The 17791-nt window shown below is 38.2% G+C and overlaps 1 protein-coding gene across 9 annotated transcripts in view; it reads right to left on the reverse strand.

Moving 5' to 3' along the window:
* Positions 1 to 17791, reverse strand: part of XRCC4 (X-ray repair cross complementing 4) — a 317922-nt gene that overhangs the window by 77986 nt on the left and 222145 nt on the right. For 4 of the 9 annotated variants that reach the window (XR_013556206.2, XR_009611644.3, XR_013556203.2 and 1 more), the window contains 2 exons: positions 17448 to 17571; positions 4165 to 4271 (listed from right to left, as the gene is read on the reverse strand). Coding sequence is in view for 3 of the 9 variants with exons in the window: in XM_060637753.3 (XP_060493736.1) it covers positions 17460 to 17571 (112 nt within the window). In the remaining 6 variants the exon portion in view is untranslated. Of the gene's footprint in view, positions 1 to 2906; positions 4272 to 16937; positions 17572 to 17791 lie in introns of those variants that run through there. The other 5 variants (XR_013556174.2, XR_013556205.2, XM_060637753.3 and 2 more) reach the window with 3 other exon arrangements.

Below are 17791 nucleotides of genomic sequence, written 5' to 3' on the forward strand. Positions count from 1 at the left end.
GAGAGGGAGGGAGCCAAACCATAAGAGACTCTTAAAAACTGAGAATAAACTGAGGGTTGATTGGGGGTGGGTGGGAAGGGGGGGTGGGTGATGGGCATTGAGGAGCGTACCTGTTGGGATGAGCACTGGGTATTGTATGGAAACCAATTTGACAATAAATTTCCTATTAAAAAAAAAAAGCTTAGCAATATGGAAGTCAGTGTAGAGCTTGATATGGTTTTATTAAAAGTAAATAAGCTTGGTCTCTTGTGCTGTAGAGAACCAAAGAAGGCTTGCTGCCCCACTTTGGGAAGCAGTTCAGTGGAGCAGCAGCAGCTTAAAGAAACCTATTCCAGGGAGATAAAGGAGTGAGCAGTGGCCCACAAAGGGAGCAGAGACCCAAGCTCTAAGCCAGATGCTTGGCTGAAATGATAAACAATGACCAAGACCCACTTGTAGAGAGAACTCAACAGTCATATGGAGTGAAGACTCAGGTCTTTGTTTTGGATATATAAAGTTAATAAAAACATGGGAGTGTAAATATCTTTTCAGAATAATGATTTCTTTTCCTTTGAATATATACCCAGAAGTGGGATGGCTGGATCACATGGTAGTTCTATTTATAATTTTTTGATGAACTTCCACATTATTTTCCATAATGGACATCCTCACCAACAGTGTGCAAAAGTTTCCTTTTCTCCACATCCTCACCAACACCTATTATCTTTGGACTTTTTGGTGATAGCCAATCTAAGAAGTATGAGGTAATATCTCATTATGGTTTTGATTTTCATTTTTCTGATGATTAGTGATGTCAACTACCTCTTCATACACTTGTTGAGCATTTGCATGTCTTCTTGAAAAAAAGCCTATTCAGGTCCTTTTCACATTTTAAAATCGAGTTATTTGTTGTTCTGGTATTGAGGTGTATAAAATTCTTATATATCTTGGATATTAATTCCTTATTAGATATGTGATTTGCAAATATTTTCTCCCATTCCATAGGTTGCCTTTGTATGTTGTTGATGGTTTCCTTTGCTGTGCAGGAACTTTCAAATTTTACTGTAGTCTCATTTATTTATTTTTGCTTTTGTTGCCTGTGCTTTGGTGTTAATTCCAAAAAATCATTTCCAAGACCAATGTCAAGGAGCTGACCCTTATGTTTTCTTCTAGGAGTTTTATGGTTTTAGGGCTTACATTTAAGTCTTTAATTCATGTTGAGTTGATTTTTAGGTATGGTGTAAGACAAAGGATCCCATTTCATTGCTTTGCATGTGGCAATCCAGTTTTTCTAAGACCATTTATTGAAGAGACTATCCTTTTCTTACGGAGTATTCTTGGTTCCTTTGTCAAAAATTAGTTCATTGCAGCATTATTATTCACAGCAGCCAAGATAGAGAAATGAGTTGAATGAATAACCAAAATGTGGTATAAATACACAATGGACTATTATTCAGCCTTTAAAAAGCAGGAAATCCTGCCATATGCAATAATATGTATGAAACTGGAGTACATTATGTTAAGTAAAATAAGCCAGATACAGAAAGATAAATATCATATGATTTCAATTAAATGTTCAATCTTTAAAAAAAGTCAAACTTATAGTAACACAGAGTGGAATAATGGTTATCAGAAGCAGAGGGATGGAGGAAAAGGAGAAATACTGATCAAAGGTTACAAACTTTCAATTACAAGATGAAGGAGTTCTAGAGATCTAACATACAGCATGGGGACTGTATCAGTAATGTTTTGTAGACCTGAAATTTGCTAAGAGAGTAGATCTTAAATGTCCTCACCATACACACACAAAAGAGTCTAACTATGGGAGGTGATAAATAAGTTGGTTAGTTTGATTGTGGTGATCATTTCACAGTATACACACATATATCAAACAATGTATTGTAAAAAAAACACATTATACTGTACACCTTCAATATACACAAATTTTGTCAAAAATAAATAAATAAAACTCAGAAAAAAATAGTAAAATTAATATGATCTCATTTTGAGCCTTAACACTGTTGGGACGTGGACATATGGTTTGTACATAGAAATGTAAACTCTTGAACACTATAAATGCTAAGAGAGTCTGATATAATTTAGACCAAGCTTTCATGTCAGATTCAGTAGAGGGTTTGTTCTAGTAACAAGTCAGTGGGCCCAATCAACAAAACTTCCCATGCCTTATTGCTCTTATAGTTACCGTGATAAAAATTTAAATCATTAACCCAGAAAAATCTATTAAGTATCTACTGTGCACAAAGCAGCACTCTAGGCAAAGGAGATTATAGGGGAGTACAAAAGAGACTAAGTCCCTCTTCTAATGGTGTTTTTTTTTTTTTTAATTTTTTTAACGTTTTTTATTTATTTTTTTGAGACAGAGAGAGACAGAGCATGAACGGGGGGAGGGGCAGAGAGAGAGGGAGACACAGAATCGGAAGCAGGCTCCAGGCTCTGAGCCATCAGCCCAGAGCCCGACGCGGGGCTCGAACTCACGGACCGCGAGATCGTGATCTGAGCTGAAGTCGGCGGCTTAACCAACTGAGCCACCCAGGCGCCCCTCTTCTAATGGTGTTTGTAGTCGGGTGAGAGGAGACAGACAACAAACAAATGAACACATATAATATGCCAGGTCTGAAAACTGATGTGGAAAATGATGAATAAGAGCAAGAGAAACAATGGTGTGGCAGGTAATGCTAGAAGGGTGCTATTTTACATAGGATGGTCAGGGAAGGCCTCCCCAATAACATGGAATCTGAATAGAAACATGAAAAAAGTAAGGGAGTGACTATGTAGCTAATCTGAAGGGAAGAGCATTCCAGCCAGAGAAATAGCACATTCAAGGCACCGTGCTGACATGACTGTGGCTGGAAAAGGGATAGGGCAAAAAAAAAAAAAAAAAAGGGGGGGGGGCAGGGCTGGAGGTAAAGCCACAGAAATGGAGCTGGGAGCAGATCACAAGTACGTTACAATTAGAGATTAGAGATTATGGACTATAGATTACAATTGGAGATTAGAGAGAAATAGATGAATCAAGGATGTCTCCAAAAGTTTTTGCCTGGGCAACTGGTTGAATAGAGTTGTTATTTATGAAATGGAAAAGGCTGGTAAATAAGTATGTTTGAAGAGACAATAAAGAATTTAATGTTAGACTTACCATGTCATTTGTACATCCAAGAAGAGAGGCCAGGAGGCAGTTGGCATTTTTCATCATGTAAAGTTACTTAAAGTCATGGACTAAATGAGACCACTTAGCCAATAATGTAAAGAAAAGAGATCTGAGTACCGATCCCTTTATAGAGACTGAGAAAATTAGGAGGAAGCAAAAAAGTCATAAAGAAGGAATAGCCAGTAGAATAGGAAGATAACCAAGAGACAACAATGAATCAGAGATCAAGTATGTTAAGTTATCAGTGTTTCAGTGTGACTAAGATGAGGCTAGAAATGACCAATGACTTTAGCAACTTGAAGATCCTTTGTGACTTGATAAGAACTCTTCGGTGGAGTGGTGGACATGATGGCTATTGGAGCAGGTTTCAAGACAGGATTACAGGGAGGGAGGCAAACCACAAGAGATTCTTAAATATGGAGAACAAACTGAGGGTGAGTGGGGGAGAGAGGAAAATGGGTGATGGTCATTGAGGAGGGCACTTGTTGGGATGAACACTGGGTGTTGTATGTAAGCCAAATGGACAATGAATTATGTTAAAAAAAAAGACAGGATAAGAAATGTACCTAAAGCACAGTTTAGTTAAGACTGTGATTTGAAGATTTAGACACATTCTAAATCTAGAATGGTTCATTCATGATGTAGAATAATCACCTATGTATAAGTCAACTCACGGTGAGAATTAGTGAGCCTATTTAAAAAAATCATCAAAGATGCCATAGTTAGTTCCCTCTAAGTCATGAGATGAAGACACAGCACCAACAGCAACAGAGGGCATAAGCTGAGGAGTGATCTGTCTACGGGGTTTCATTCAATTACTCTTTGGAGCTCCTTCTAGAAAAGTGGAAAGTTGTTTTATAGTTCTGAGAACTGAGGGAGGACACCCAGTAAATCTGTTGATATAGTCTCCAGCAATGAGGCCATCAGAAAGACCATCTCAATGACTATTTTTCTTAAGTTGCAGTTATACGGAATCAATTTACTTAGTTTTATCCTATTTAGATTTTTGTTCTTACCTTGGCACTTTGGGGTAACATTTCTGAGCACAACTAGTAGTGAGTTTGTTCTTGATGGGCACATTTCTCTAGTTTGTGAATTATGGGCCAAGAATGGAATGGTAGCTCTGAAAATAAAAGCCAGGCACAAAGAGGTTTGTTGTTAACCTTCATGAAGGGCCTTATAGCAGTTTAAGTATCTCACCCTTCTGGGACTAAAGACATCATGCTTTCCCATGACCTGAAATGGAAAATCATTCCACTGTTTCTGGGATGGCACAGAACACACACCATGTGAAGCAGTCATAAAATATTTTACTTGTTTTATCTTACTTTTTCCTCTTGCTAGTTCCCTTTATTTTGGCAGGAGGTGGGATGTGATGACCTAAATTAGGCTTTTCCACATCTAATTTCCAGATTCTGGGACCTAAGTTTTACTTTCCTATTTAAAAACATATGAACTTCCAGAAGTTATCCAGAAAGAGTCCCACTGAAGGCAAATGTCCTATCAGTTTTAGCCTGGTCTGAAACAAATTTACTGGAATGGGATTTCCATTACCTCTCGAGCAGATTGGTCACATGGAGCAAATTTACAGTACAGTAAGTGGTATTTCCTGAGGTGATGGATCTCCCATCTAATAGCCTCCGAGCGCAAGTCTCATGAACCATAATGCTTTTTGCATACAAGCCTGTAAATGCCCACTGCAGATTTTCCCACATAAGCGTCTTCTGCATACAAGGTTCTAAAAGTCTATGGCAGGCAATTCAAACAAAATTGTGTTCACTTCTCCTCACTTTTTTCCTAAGCTTACACCCCTGGGTTTTTGTCAACATTTAAAAAAGATATTTAAAACTGCACTTCAGCCACCTTGTAAAATGAAAGAGTACATTGTACAGGCACCAAAGGTACACGTCAGTGCTTTTATCAAATTCAGGGTCCTGCTCTGCTGCACTAATTGGAACCATGTGTTGAAAATGCAAGACAGGATTTTTTCAGCTGTTCTTTAATTAAATGGAATAAAATAAGGACTAAACCTCACATTGCTTCATCAAGAGAGGCTGCTGGGTTGTGCTACTAGGCAGGACTGATAGAGGATCCTGAGTGGGGATGCTGGCACCCGTGTCAGGGCTCCAGGGACAATGGTGATTACTTTAATATTGAAGATATTCTCAGTGATTCTATGATACGATTTAGCCACATTCACAGAATGCCTGGTTGCAAATGCTTCTCTGATAAGGAGAGGAAGGCAAGTGATAGCAAGCCTAATTATTTTCAAGTGCACTGGAAGATTGACTCATGAAGATTTTGTAAAATATTTTCGTAAAGTTCGGTCACTGCAAAAATCATCAGTAGGGTGGAAAAAGTGCCTCCTCATGCACTTGCCCACTGAAATCTGTGGAGAAATAGTGGCCAACAATGTGTGTGTCTACTAGAAAGACAGTGGAAAATACAGTCTCAAGTTTTCTGTTGAAACTTGAAAACAAAATGTAATTTGATTTTTTAAAAAGTGTGATTTCTGCCACTTTGTTTTGAGGAAAAGGATACTCTATACCTTTTAATTGTCCTGGGATCAAAATCCGAGGGAAGAAAAGGTTAGTTCACAATGTCTCCTTTCAGGATTGGAAGCCCGTCTTTCATGATGCTTTATGTTATTTAACATCCATTGAATGGCACCAGTGTATTGAACTCTACTCCCTCCTTCCTGTACAAGTTCTGGATCCAGAATGGGTACCTTTGCATCAAGTATTGAAGCTTTAGGAAAGAAATGTGGATATTGCTTCCAACAGCACAGTCGCACCTACGGCCTCCAGAAAGAGGTGTCAGAAGTGAATTAAAGAGGACAGCAACAGCAATTCCCCTAAAGGTGTATATAAGCAGCATTCTGCAGGATATGGGAATGTCAAAGCAGGGCTGGGAATGTTCAAGGAAGAAAGCCAATTACACAAAAGGTTAAAAAACCCTGAGATCACTCTTAAAGGAAATGATGAAACCACCCCTGCTTGTATCAAAGCCCAAGGCCTGGGCACTAAAAAGGGGTCTTTCTGCTGTGGGCCGGTTGTGTCACTCTACCATCAGGAGTCTCTCAACTTGCAAAGACTGTTGGCAAGGTTTAATCAGTGGATACTGCTTGGTCTGAAGCAGAGTTTGACAGTTTTCCAGACAGGCTGGGAACAGCATCAGAGAGTTACACAACCTGCAAAGAAGTGGGAGACGTCTGGGTGCGTGTGGTTGTGCCCTTAGATGGCCTTCGGATTGCCCTTTCAAAAGCACAAACTGAATCAGGTCACTCCCTTTCTTCTCTTAAGATCATTCTATAGTTGTTCATTCACATAATCAGTGGGGAGCCTACACTGTCTTCTCAGGCTCTCACTGCATCTTTTTCCCCTCCCTTTGCTCCAGCCACAAGACACTGAAGATGCCACACTCGCCCATTTCCCTAAAGTGCATCTCAGCCACCTGGCAAATCCTCAATCATCCCAGAAGTTCAGCTCAAACTTCATCCATCTCCTCTCTGGGGTTTCCCTTGGCCATAACCTCTTCTTCCTATACTCTCCCAATAAAGTCAGAGCAGGCTGATTCTCCTTTGTTCCGGGGCTCCTCTCTTAGAGCACTTACCAAACATTTGATTGTGTACAGGTCTGCCTCCTTCCTTAGTCTAGACTTCCAGGCACTATGAGACAAGATGGTGTTACTCATCTTTATATCTCCAGTGCCTGGCAGAGTGCTTGGCACAAAGTGTTCACCAAACACGCGATGACTGAATAAACACATACACATATGGACTTGTGTTCTTCTAAACATAGTTGAGAATTGTGCGTAAGCTCAAGGGCACAGGGCAGATTCTGGTGTCCTTGCACACAGCCTGAATTTCAAATTCTTGAGATGAATGATTACTGACACAAAGGACAGTGACAGTGAAACACACACTGAGTTATTATCACTGAAAAACTTGTAACATTTGCCAAATGTAGGCAATTATGAAAGTTACTGATATCATATATGACAGATTAGGGCTACAATGGAAAAATCAAAGATAAAAATGCTCTTCAGGAACGGCATTATTTTATATAGAATTCCTCAAGAAAATACTAGGATTTGTTTTATTATATAGTTTCTTTCCTCTCTCACCTTCCTCAAATGTCATAATTCTTGCAGAAAAATTCTTGTTAAAGAAGCATAGACTTTGGATGACATATTATTGAGTCTGAAAATCTATCTCCAAGTCAGAAGTAACTACACTTTGAGATTCCAAATCATATAAAAGTCAACCAAATGTGGCCCATAAAGAGTGGCAATTTCATCATTTGAGGGAAATTATGAATAAATAAATGGATGGGTGAATACATAAACATATTTAAAGCTCTGGGATAGATTTTTCTTTTCCCTAGGTAGCATTTGGACTATCTTCCAATGTTTAGACAGACACACAATGTTTTCCTCTGAAGTTCGTCATTTTTTATACTTTGGTGGCAAATGTGCCTCCCCTGATAGTCATTATCATTTCTTTAGATAAATCAATACATTCAATTAGATCTTGCTTTGCTTAGAAGTCATGCCATCTTTTTAACATGACATTGCATAAATGGTGAGGGATAGACACCGCCATTTATAAATGCATTATTTTAACACTAGGGAAAATGTTACATGGAGATATGTTGCATGACTACTGGTAAATACATGGGATGATCAGAATAAAGAGACAGAGAAACAGTTCTTTATGAGAAAATAACAGCAATTGGGGGAAAGCTGAGAGCGGAGGAAAGAGGGAGATGAGAGCAAAGGGATGGACGACATAGCAGGAAACTGGACTCTTAAGGTGACAAGTTGCCAGTGGAAAGTTCATACAGTAGGAAAGCCAGAAGGCTTTAAAGAATAGAGTTATGGCAAAAATGGAATATAAATCGCTCATTTTCTTTGAGGTAAACTACCTCTCTCTGATCCAAACCTTCCACAAATTCTGCTACACACAGACATTTCTCAGTGCTTTTGTCACGGAATTCAGAGGAAAGGAGGGAAGTTTCATGGCTGACTTAGCATGGAGCAGAGAAAGAAGAAAATCAGTTTTATTATAAAACATAAGTGAGACTCAGAGCCCAGTGGAAGCAGGAATTCAGAGCAGAAATGGCCACGAAAATAAATTGCACAAGAATTCGTATAAGTCTCGGGAAAAGCGCAAGACTTTAGAAAGGAGCAAGGATAGGGAGCTTGAGCTAATAAATCTCAGGGAGAGGGTCAATGCAGCTGATCATCTGGCTTTACAGAACCACGTGCTGATCCACTGTATGCTGATTTGATAGTGCAGCAGTAACACTCGTGGTAAGGGCTTCTATACATGCTCTACTTACTGTGTAGCAGACATTGTGTTAAGTGCTTTATCTGCATTATCTTATTTAATTCCCATTGCATGGATGAGAAAACACAAGTTCAGAGAAAATAAGTTTGTTGCCCAGAGTGAGATAGTTAACAGCTGACAGTGTAGAAACTTGGCTTACTCTCGTCCCCAAATCCACACTTGTAATTCCTACTTATTCTATTATCAAATTCCAGCTAGAAGACACCAGATTTTTATGCCATGTACATATTAACAGCTACTACAAATGTAAAGTTGTCACTGTATTTTATTCTATATGAGTAACTATACTGGTTAGCTATTGTCAAAATACCGTTATATAACAAACTACAGCAAATCTTAGTGGCTGTGAGTAGTAAGCAATTGTTCTCACGCTCATGGTCAGCATGGTTGACTGTAGCTCAGTCTATCTGGATTGGGCTCAGATGGATCGCTCTTCTGAAGGTTTCAGGGTAGTGAGCTCGACTCCAGTTTAGGACTGAGTTCATTTCTGCTCCATGATCTCATCAGAGGCCCAGGCAGCACGGGCTGCAGCTACCTGGGGCATGTTCCTTCTCACAGCAGAGATCAGAAGCTCCCAGAAGAAAAAGCAGAAACACATAATGCTTCTTAACTTCTGGGCACAAAAAGTGGAATATTTTTATTTCATCCACATTTTATAGTCCAAAGCAAGTCAATGGAGCAGTGATAGTGGAGAGTATTTACTGACAATAATTTAATCTTCCATAGTAATGTAATTACTTCTCTGTAAACATAGTTCTTGAGAGAAATATACTATATTATATCTCTCAAAGGAGCAAAGCAAGATTGTTTCCAATATTACTCAACAGGGGCTCTGGAATATTTCAGATAAACTCCCTAAATGTTTGCAAAGCATAATGACAAAGCATATTTCTCCCATCATCACTACCAGCATCTTGTCCTAACAGGGATCCAAAAGTTTCACAAAGTCTTCTTTCTTTCTTTTTGTAAGGTTTTTTTTTTTAAGTTTATGTATTATTTTGAGAGAGAGAGAGAGAGAGAGAGAGAGCGAGCACAAGTGGGGTAGGGGCAGAAAGAGAGGGAGAGACAATTCCAAGCAGGTTCCACGCTGTCAGCACAGAGCCCTATGTTGGGCTTGAACTCACGAACTGTGAGATCATGACCTGAGCTGAGACAAAAAGCGGGACACTTAACCAACTGAGCCACCCAGGCACCCCTCTCACATAGTTTTCAATCAGATCATAATTGAGAGAGCAGAGAGAGAGAGAGAGAGGGAACCCTTGTCATCACATAAAAACACTACAATTTGATAGAGTTCCTTTTACTATTTGGTAAAATCAAGAAAAAATATATTGCTTTGTATTCTTTAAAGGATTAGCATAGGTATTAATCTACCAATGATGGCAACTTTGTGACACCTTACACTTAAAATTCATTCCTAAGTAAAATTTATAGTACTATCCTATGTTGCCAAAGATCATAGACATTTCATACTACCATTCAGATCCATCAATACTTTAAAGACACATCTAATGTAGGTAAGATCTTAGCTATATATAATGGCATTTTAATGAATTTTAAAGTTTTATTATAAAAATTATGTAAATTTTAATTATAAAAGTGGTTTTACTTTCCCCTCTTATTCAAGTTTGCCTATACCAATCTAGATGAAACCTCTCCTGAAATGTTCTATTAGTGGTAGAGTTAACTAGTGACAACTTGTTAACTGAAGATAGTAAAAATTGATTAAAATGTCCAATGGAGAATATATTTGATTTCCTTATTAATTGGGTACTTTCTTCTTTGCTTTATGGAACCATTTCACTGGTAAGTCCTCAGAAAAGGGAGCAGTGAAGTTTAGACATATGTCTGCACTGAAACAGGCTCTGAACTACAGAATGACCCGCATCTACTCCAGGCACCGGCTACTCTCCCAATCAGTCTCAAGGGTCACAGGGCACCTCTGCTCCATTGTGCTCTGCAGCCTTCTCTTTCTTCCAGTCAGTCTCTGTGCCAACTTACACATTGGCTTTTTCAGGGAACTCAAGTTCAGCCACGCAGTGAGAGTCACATTTCTTTCCCTGGCCTAATCAGCTATGGCTAGGGTGGGGACGTGAGGCAGGGGCATGTGCATAAAACATGGATTCTATATTGGACACCCCTTGTATACCACCTCAAAATCCTCAACAGTAGCCATTTCTTTGGCAATCAGTTCCAGGCAGGCTTTGCTCTACTTCAAGCACGTAAAATTGGTACCTGTGCTCCTCTTGTTTCCTGTCCAGGGCTTCTCTGAGACTGCAGCTTTGGTCACCTGCAGGGACCCCGCTACGTACTAAACAGGGGCGAAGTGAGATATGTGGGAACAATGCTTCCAGGCCACTCTTGACCAATGGAAACAGCAACCCATGGATAAATGCTTCTCCCTTTTGTCCCCAGATGTATTGTTCTGAGATGACTTTCAGAAGGTACCTCAGAACATCCTGGTAGGGTGGAGCATATCACCCACAGGGCGGGCTGCCTTGATAAGGCATCCTTGCACTCGTTTTTCCTCCTTTCCTTCTAAGTGCTTCCAGTCTAGCACTCTTGCTCCCTAGCACCATATTCCCAAATAAATTGCTTGTATGCAAGCCCTTCAGAGGAATGCAGAGTATGACAGATTCCTAGAAGGGTCTTGTATGAGCAGGTTCCAAAAAAATTATCTAATCCACCTACATATAGTTGACTGGCTGTGTTATTTCTAAGATTGTAATTAAGCTGGAGACTGTCTTTAAACCAAAAGTAAGTAGTTCAGGTCTAGCCTATATTCCACTTACTGGAACAGTAGCCACAAAAATTGCTCCTGCCCTTGATAAGACCATCCACTATCAAGATAGGTGTAGGCTCCAATCACTCTCTCCTTTCCTGAAGAATCAAGAACTTTTAGGGACAAAGAGACCCTCACTGAGAAAATACAGTTCTCTGTGAGATTTTGAGATGAGAGTTTAGGACAAAGGACCTCCAAAAGATGGAAGAAAAATCAACATATAAACAACAAAATTCATATTACAGAGGAAAATCAGAAAGTAGTAATAACAGTTGGTGAATAACATGACATGTGGATAACTGAAAGGAAGAAAGTAAGTACAAAGTACACTGGTGAGTGTGTTTTTGGGTGAGTAGATCAGAGAGGTGGAAATTAGGACAGGAGACAGATGGTCAGTTAGGAAGCAACCATGAAGTTCTTGGCATGTATGTGTCAAAGTATCCTTTCTCAGTTATTAATATATGGAGAAAATCACAGCAGGCTTGCTCACAGAACACTTGCAAATGAAATCTGCCCTCCTGAAAAGCATTCACCAGGAGTTTTCAGAACACCAGTGAAAATTTTTAATTCAAACAATAGGTAGAAATGGATAAATAGTGACTATCATTCTCCCTTACCAAATGTGTTAACTACTTATTTTTTTTTTAATTTGCTGATGTATAGGTAAATTCATGAGGTCTTTCATGAATTTTGAGGTCACCTATTTAATTTTATTTTATTAAAAATGGATTCTATAAATTATACTAAGTGTAAGACTGAGAGACACAAAGGGATGAGGGTTGGCTGCTTCTGCAAAGTATATGACAAGGGACCCACTGACTCGTTCTCCTTTCTCAATCCCAGATGTCCAAGAAGGGCCCCACGACCTGAAGATTTCTGGCAGTATATATCTTCCCGTGGAAGTGCCAGTCTGAAATGTGGAGCTCAATTCTTGTTATATCTTTATTACAAAACTTAGCTTCATATTCTAAATCCACCTGGCCAACATTCCTCCCGGAAAGCCTTCTAACTTGTTTCCTTCATTCTGATGATTCACAATTACAAACTTGAACAGTAACCCCAAGCCCCTACCCCCAGGACCTTCTGCACTCTCCTCTGATCCGGCATATACAGTCTCATTCACAGCATACGTTCCTCAACCCTACTGATTTCTCTTAGCCTCCCAATAGGATTTTTTTTTAAATTTTCTGTGGATCTTCACCCATAAACTTTTTGTTCTTTTCTTTATGACACTTACGCTACCACTCCTTGATATGATAGTTTATCAGATACTGATTTTGGGCCCCAATGTCAACTCCCTTCCATATACTTCACTCTTTGAGAGCAGGCCCAAATTTCACTTACTAGAATATAAGTTCCACAGCAACAAACCACACATATTATTCACTGCTGCATCTAGTGCCCAAAACAGAGACTGACACAAATGCTTAACAGATATTTGGTGAATGGATGGAATTATCCGTAAATTCTCCACATGGCCCAGTTCTGGTTTTTTTTTTTTTTTGTGCATAACGGATCCTTTATAAACATTTATTGAGTCAAATTTACCCAATAAACAGCTGTTTGGCTCCAAAACACAGGGTCTAGTATTTTATAAATTTGAGTTATATGCCATTAAGAAAAACTTGTCTAAAGTAGTTTCCTGACCTTTTAAAACTACATAATAAAGACATCTCTTCCTGAGATGGGACTTTTTCTTCCATGAACTTCCCTAATGAGGCCTAAGTCATACCATCTGATCCCAGGGCCAAGAATTATAAATTTTAAGCTGAAAAAAAAAATGTCACCTTGTTTTATAACAAAGGTCAAAAAAGTAAAAAACCAAACAAAATTCATGCTGCATTATAACTTAATTCTTGTGCCTTCAATTTCAGAGTTTTTCTGTAACAATCTGTTTTTGAATATAAACAATGGAAAAATGTGAGGAAAAATCATGGCATAGAATGACTAGAGCTGCACATCTTGATACCAAATCTATAGATATCTGTCTACGCAGAGCAGAAAATGTAAAACTAGCCCTTCAAATTCTCCATGCTCAATATAAAAGAGGGAACCATAACTATGTACTACTTATGCTTTGTTCTAACCAGCTGAATCAATCTGACACAAAACAATGGTGGAAAAGATACACTGCTCTGGAAAAATATAATCAAAATCTTGTAAATATGAGCTTTATAGATTCTGCTGTTACAATTACTTAGGAAACATTTTCTGTACATCATCCCTCTCTCACCACTAGTGGGTTAATAGCCAAAATTCTGTTTTTCTTCTTCTCTTTCACTTAAAAAAAACCTTTATATGTAAGTATACACACACACAATAATTGTAGATTAATTTTGGTTATTCAGAAGAGATAACATTATTTTGAGATTCTAGTACTTTATGTACAAAATCCCCTTGGAAAGGTCCAAGGCAAATCTTAGATTATCTGAGATTCATAGTATAGTGAAGTTTCTATGTAACTGAGCAGAATTTTAGACTTTATAATTATATGTTTATTGCATGTATGTGTGTATTTATTTATTGAATTTGAGAGAGAGAGAGAGCATGAGTAGGGGAGAGAGGCTGAAGGGAAGAGGGGGAAGGAGGGAGGGAGGCAGGGTGTGGGAGTGGGAGAGAGAGAGAATATGAATCTTAAGCCGGTTCTACACTGAGCATAAAGCCCGATGTGGGGCTTGATCCCACTACCCTGGGATTGAGACCTGAGCTGAAATCAAGAGTTGGCTGCTCAAGTGACTGAGCCTCTCAGGCACCCCTATATTTTCATATTTCACATATTTATATCTACATTTATTTTAAAGTTTTCCTTCTTAAATGGATGCCACTATGGAAATAAAAATGTGGTAAATTTCTTTTTAAAGTATTTTGTTGTTCCATTGACTGAATAGAATCTTGTTCTGATATAAACAATAAAGTGTAATTTCTTTCTGATTCTCTCTCTGTAGTCAAGCCTACACGCAAAATATATATGTATATATTATTTATAATTAAGCACAAAAGGTACTTGAAGCTTTCTAAACAATTATTTCTCTGTGTCAAATCAACTAAGTTTCAACCTTTTCCTAAGTTTCTTTCAAAACAGTTTAATAACTTAAAGAAACATTTGAGTGTCTGTTTTGTGGAAGACATGCATTTATTCATTCAACAAATGCTTAGTAAGCCTTTGTGAATCTAGCCCTGTTGTACGAACTGGAAGATAGATAAAACAGATGGCCATGCCTCTGCTATGATGGGGCTAACTTTCTATTGGGAGACAGGCAGACAGAGAGAGAGAGATGAAAAAAATAATTCTGTGTGGTGATATGCACAGTGAAAAAATATTCCAATGGGACAGTGACTGGGAGTATGCACATCTTTAGAAAGGCATTTCAGGGAAAGGACCTCTGAGCAGGTGACATTTGATTCTAGACCTGAAAGATGAGAAGAAACTAACCATATGAAGATGAACATTCTGACCAATACAATGGTTCTGAGATCTGACCTACTTGAGGGACAGTAAGGAGCAAGGCAAGCAAAGAGAAAAGAGCAGGAAACCAAGGGTAGAGATAGGTAGGGGCCAGATCATATCAAATCTTGTAAGCTGGGGTACGGAGTGTGAACTTTATCCAAAGAGCAGTGGCTTACTATTGGAGGGTTTCAATCCAGGCAGGGAAATGCTCTTTCCTAAAACTTAAAAAATTCAGTTTGTGTGCATTGTACAATAGGAGATTGGCAGGGAGACCAGTCAGGGGGCAGATGTAGTAGATAGTAAGAGAGAAGTAGATAGAATCAAGCTGTATTTTTGGAGGTAAAAATAACAGGATGTGGGAGAAGAGCGAAACAAAGGTACTGATCAGGATTCCTGGGTTTTCAGCTTGAAGCAACCAGGTGTCACAGTAATTTGTTGGGTGGGGAAGAATGGAGAAAAAAGATGATCGGGATGTAATCAGACCTCTGCTTTAGATGTGCTTAAACATCCAAATAATCATCCAAAGCAGGTAGATGTACTCAGATTTTTAAGAACCTCCTTTTGCAAAAAATTAATGATAAATTATACAGCTGACCCTTGAACAACAGGGGTGTGAACCATGCAGGTCCACTTATACACACATTTTTTATCGTACAATACTATAAATGTATTGTCTCTTCCCTATGATTTCTTAGTAACATTTTCTTTTCACTCGCTTACTTTATTGTGAGAATAAAATATATAATACATATAAATGCAAAATAAGTATTGACTATTTATATTTTCAGTAAGCCTTCTAGTCAATAGGAGTCTCTTAGTCGTTAAGTTCTTGGAGAGTCAAAAATTATACGAAGATTTTTGACTACAAAGGGCACCAGTTCCCCAACCCTAGCACTGTTCAAAGGTCAACTGACTCTACACATATATGACTGTGGAAACAGAACTATTCTAATTTTGGAGATATTAGCATGCAAATGGTATTTAAAATCACAGAAATACTAGATAGACAAGGTAGGTAGTGAAAAGAAGAAGGCTGAAGAATAAACTTGAGGCACTAAAACACTTAACTCTGGGCCAAAGAGCCTCCGTGTACAAAAAGGAAGAGAAAACAAACAACATATGTTAATGCAAAAGTCAAGTGAAGAAAATGTTTACTGAGAAGTGACCGACTATGTCAGGTGTGTAGCTGAGAGGCTTAGTAAGAGGAGGACTGAGAATGGACCAACTGTTGAATTTATCAACATGATGGTCGCTGTTAACTTTGAAACCATGGAGAAAAGGGATGTTCAACTGGAGAGAAGTGAAGACAGAATGAGAGGGTAGGAGGTAGAAACAGTAACTATGTTTTTAAAAAATTGTGCTAGATGTTATTGAGGATTGATAAGTAAATATGACATGGTCATTATTTTCAAAGAGGGTCCTTAATGTGTAAGAAGTCTTTTATCAACAATCTCTGAAAAGAACATGTTTTTTTTAAATATGAAATTTATTGTCAAATTGGTTTCCATACAACACCCAGTGCTCATCCCAATAGGTGCCCTCCTCAATGTCTATCACCCACTTTCCCCTCTCCCCCACCCCCCATCAACCCTCAGTTTGTTCTCAGTTTTTAAGAGTCTCTTATGGTTTTCCTCCCTCCCTAACTTTTTTTTCCCCCTTTCCTTCCCCCATGGTCTTCTGTTAAGTTTCTCAGGATCCACATAATAATGAAAACATATAGTATCTGTCTTTCTCTGTATGGCTTATTTCGCTTAGCATAATACTCTCCAGTTCCACCCACATTGCTACAAAAAGGCCATATTTCATTCTTTCTCATTGCCAAGTAGTATTCCATTGTATATATAAACCACAACTTCTTTATCCATTCATCAGTCAATGGACATTTAGGCTCTTTCCATAATTTGGCTACTGTTAAAAGTGCTGCTATAAACACTGGGGTACAAGTGCCCCTATGCACTTGTACCCACAGCACTCCTGTGTCCCTTGGGTAAATTCCTAGCGGTGCTACTGCTGGGTCATAGGTTAGATCTATTTTTAATTTTTTGAGGAACCTCCACACTGTTTTCCAGAGAGGCTGCACCAGTTTGCATTCCCACCAACAGTGCAAGAGGGTTCCTGAAAAAACATGTTTTTGACGCAAAAAGGGGTTACATTTATATCAATAAGCACCTTATAAAGTCTGCTACTATAATAAAGGAAAAAGGTAAGCTAAATAACATATTTTATTAGGAACATAAATCCTCAATGTATCAAAAATTTTATCATCAGATTTTGAGGTTGCTTGTGTATGAACTAAAAATAAATTTTATACATCATTTCACAAATTAAAATGTTTAAGCATCATTGTTCAGAACATGACTATTCAAAAAAGAACTGTAGACATTTTCTTTGTCCTTTTTCCAAAATCTTCCTAGACAGGATGTTAGACAGCTACCACATATAATATGTGTGAACTGAATATGATAAATGTGTCCTTTGCAATACAAAGTCTGAGATTTTATGTAATTATAGGCATGGGAATGAATAGTTTAGAATAATGTACCACTGTCATCAAATCATATCTTCATATACATGCATAATCCATTTTGCACAATGGTTTCGATTCAGTGTGTATGTAATTAAATTGTAGGGTACAGTAATAGCTGCTGCTGAGTTGAAATCTTGCTTTCTTAGTTTAAAGAAATGAATAGAAAACATAGTCTAGTGAACATCAAAGTACCTTTTGAGACAGTTAAATCTCATCAAAGAGGTCTTCTGAACTACTGTTTCTTAGAGTTTCTAAAGACATGTTTTCAGTTGAGCTGTGCTCCTTTTTCAACTTCTCAGGTTGTGGAGGATCAAGCCTAGAGAAAAAAAAAATCAAGATAATTTTAGTCTAAAAAATGCCATTTAGAGAAAAAGAAAAATAAGAGATATGTAAGCGAAATAAAAAGTTAAATTCTATTTCAGAATTGGTTTAGAGACTTACTTCCCTATGCTGCGTTAACATAAAAAAAAAAAGAGATGAAGAGAATCTAATTACTTTAACTGCTTTTAGAATTAATCCGTCTCTATTCTGAGCTA

The sequence above is a fragment of the Panthera onca genome, chromosome A1 (assembly GCF_046562875.1).
Source record: "Panthera onca isolate mPanOnc1 chromosome A1, mPanOnc1 haplotype 2, whole genome shotgun sequence".
In the NCBI taxonomy this organism is placed as follows: domain Eukaryota; kingdom Metazoa; phylum Chordata; class Mammalia; order Carnivora; family Felidae; genus Panthera; species Panthera onca.